The sequence below is a fragment of the Pterocles gutturalis genome, unplaced genomic scaffold (genome assembly GCF_000699245.1).
Source record: "Pterocles gutturalis isolate BGI_N339 unplaced genomic scaffold, ASM69924v1 scaffold30153, whole genome shotgun sequence".
NCBI lineage: Eukaryota > Metazoa > Chordata > Aves > Pterocliformes > Pteroclidae > Pterocles > Pterocles gutturalis.
Window position 1 is genome coordinate 1 of NW_010121391.1, and position 3,430 is coordinate 3,430.

At 36.6% G+C, this 3,430-nt stretch overlaps 1 protein-coding gene across 1 annotated transcript; it reads right to left on the reverse strand.

Moving 5' to 3' along the window:
* Positions 1-299: 299 nt before the first annotated feature.
* Positions 300-2,743, reverse strand: NUDCD2 (NudC domain containing 2; the record flags this gene model as incomplete). The annotated part of the gene is made up of 3 exons (XM_010077227.1): positions 300-383; positions 1,276-1,427; positions 2,695-2,743. Coding segments are annotated over 3 exons (285 nt in total), but the record flags the coding sequence as incomplete, so codon positions are not given.
* Positions 2,744-3,430: the final 687 nt, after the last annotated feature.

Sequence of the window (3,430 nt, forward strand, 5' to 3'; positions counted from 1 at the left end):
GTGGTGGTCCTGACACCAAGACAAAAATGCAGAAAACCAACATTTTCCTCAAAGATGTTACTTTTTTGTCTAGGCCTTTCTCTATAGTTTGTCCCTTAGTATTCAAAAGTTATCACAGCTTATAAATCAGCTGTTAACAGTTTGTCTTCATTCTACTGGAAGAGATCTTCCATCCCTTCACTTTAGTAATTATTTGACAACAATCTGCTGAAGAGATCACAGAATTCTTCAGCAGTTACATGATTCCGATCTTTAAGTGTAATGTCTAACTCCTCTTAAGGAACATGGATAAGAACAGTTTATTTTTCAAGACTAGAGAAGTCTGGTCCTCCTTTGCTGTAATTCCCAGAAATTTCTGCCCCGCTGAAGTCAAATCCAGGGTTCTGAGGGAGGTAAGAGGAAAGTTTAATAAATATTCTTAATAAAAATGTTTAAAAAACCTCACAACTAACCAACAAATAAAAAGCCCCAAACTGTTTCCATTAATATTCTGTCATTCCAGCAAGTACATATAATGACCAACTTGGCACTGAAATCCTTGGAAAACACAGTGACCAATAAGCCTTGAGTTGTCACAGTTCAGTTGCCTACTGCTGAAGTGACTTTTTAATGTTGTTGTCAATTTGACAATATTAAGGAAAGTTTAAGACAAACTTCTGGCTTCTGGCCTACCTTGAAATTACTATTTTAAAATATAACCATCTGCCATGCTGGATAACAAGTTTAATAAAAATTATGCTCTTTGTTGTACTATGTAGTGTGCTGCTTCAGCTGTTAAGTTGTAATTCTACAGCTGTGCAGACTTGCATAGGAACAGTTGTATGCTCCAGATGTACCAAAACAATTTACATAATTTTAGTAAAAAGGCAAAGAAAATATTTTCCAGCTAACTATTCTACATCATGTGATGTTCTGAACAAACATATTCAACAGAGGTTGGTGGTAAAAGTTTGCTGTAAATATGGCTATGTCATAATTTTAGATAGCAATAGAAATTGTGTGTTGCCTAATTAAAGTGAAAAGCTGTTATTACTAGGCAACTATTAAATAGCAATACCCCCCTCCAAACTCAACTTGTCACAAAACTGTCAGACTACAGACAGAATAACCTCTTGAAAATACACTGATAAAGCCTTGTGAGTGCTCTCTATATAGTGAACTACAGTACATGTTTCCATAGCACTGGACAGTAAAACAGTTTTGCTCAGCTTTCGTGGCCATAACCTCTGTGTGCAAACACAGGGTCTAAGGAATAATTATGGTTGTTTAACTTGCCTCTCTTTGGAATCGCTCCAGCGTAAGTTTCCTTTGCATCTGGTCCTGTACCCAAGGATCAGCAGCATATTCATTTTCTAACAGAGACGTCCAACAATTCCCAGCACTTCGATTTGTCTTCATTAGAACAATTCGTATGAGCTTCCTGTCTTCTGTTGAATCAAAACAGACAAGAAAACAACCACTAAACTCAGTCCTATGTTCTAGTCATTTTTCTTGTTTTGGTGAATTCACCATTAACAAGCACAGGTTTGGTCTTTGTTTTTTTGGTTTTTTTTTAGGTAATTTAAAATCTTAATGCCAATGCCAACAGGGTTATTGATAAACAAATACACATGACCAAGAAACAGAAAGGCTAAAACAAAGATAGCCTATACAGCCACCTTTCCCCTTTCTGGCCTGTAAAATGCTGAAGCTGTTTTAAGGGACTAAAACACAGTTCATAAGTACTTCTGTTGTAAACATAAACTAACTTTGTAGAGAGGTTCTCAACAGAGACAAGATTTTATCTAGAGCTCAGCTAAGATAATAATGAAGGATGTGAGGTCAGGCTTTACAGAGAGTTATTACCAGTAAAAGCCAGAACTAAGATTTAGTGACACATGGAAATATAATAAATTTATTTAAAAACCGACAGTATGTCTACAAACAATACATTGGAAGCACATTTCGAAGTTAACATGTAGGATGTTTAATTCTACTTACTTGAATAAAGACATCATCATAAAGTATATTTTGAAGATTATTCGCATACTGGAAAAGAGTAGGCTTAACTCTACAATGTTTGTTTACAGTTCTAGTTTTCACATTTAAGTCACTAAATTACTGATATTTAGAATATTGAATTGAAAACAAAATCCATTATAGGAAAACATTCAGTGAGAGGTACAGTCCACAAATACGATTGCCAAAACCCAAAATATTCTGAACACTTGACAATATTTATGCTGTAACAACCACTTGTTTTGCTCATTATCCAGCAGGTACTTCTGTGTGATTTTTAGATTGCTTTTTGATTATCTTGGACTGTAGGTTTTGTTACTCATCCAAAAATATAATGCATAAGAAAAGGAGAAAAAACAAGGAAAGTAAGAACTCTGGAGAAGCACAGACCACACAACTGTACCGTAATTGTCTAGCTCTAGTGAGGATTTGCAAAAAGCTTCTCCCTATACAGAAGTGTTTGTAATCCACTGACTACTGCCTTCCAAAATACAGCATTTCACCATTAATCCGCACCTATAGGGCTTTTGTACTGCCTCAGTTCTTTAGGTGGGCAATAATGATTGTCGTTTTAACAAGGCTATGTACAGTGAATAAAGTAATCTTTCCCATTTAAAAAAGGGGGTAAGCTCTTCTGTAGCTTATTTTGAGAAGTTCTGCTGCCCTCATAATGTCATTTCAGATGTACGTTATTACCTAATGTCCATGTGCCTTCGTCAGTTATAGTAGAGTCAAAAAGCGTACCCTGCAAGAGACATGTACAGCGTTACAAAGAGGAAGACCTGTTCAGTATCCTCTTCATATTGAATTGTCAAGTTTCACTTCAAACTTACCTTCTTGTTTTCTACTGAAAATGAAGAGGGTGATCCAGCCCCGTAGTACAGACTTACATATAGACAAAAAATCATTGTTTGCTACACTTGTGGGTTGGTTTTTTTTTTTTAAATGAAGCATTTAATAGAGCAAAAGCACCTGTCACCGCTTCAGCATCTCAATTCATGGAAAACGTTTGTGTTTCCCAGCAGTTAATACTACTTTTAACAGACTTGTCGGAAAAGGGCAGTGTTCCTGCCCAGGGCACTGCACAGCCACGGTGCAATGTACACACAGCATGCCCGGAGGAGGAGTCATCAGCAGGGTGAAAGCAAAGCTGCTTTTGATCCGGTTTTCTGGTTTGGTTGGGTTGGTTTTGGTTTTTTTGGTTTTTTTTTTTTTTTTTTTTGTGCCTCAGCAGGGACGGGGACTGTTCACTTCAACACTGCCCAAAGCACTGCAACAGGAAACCAAACCCACCCGAGTTTGTTTCCTTTCCTTTTCCTGTCATCTTCGAAACACAGTGCAGCTCGAACGATTTGTTTCTAATAAATTTCACCTTCAATTTATCAAAACCCAGATATTTAAAAAAGAAAGAAAAAAAAAAACCTGCAGCAGC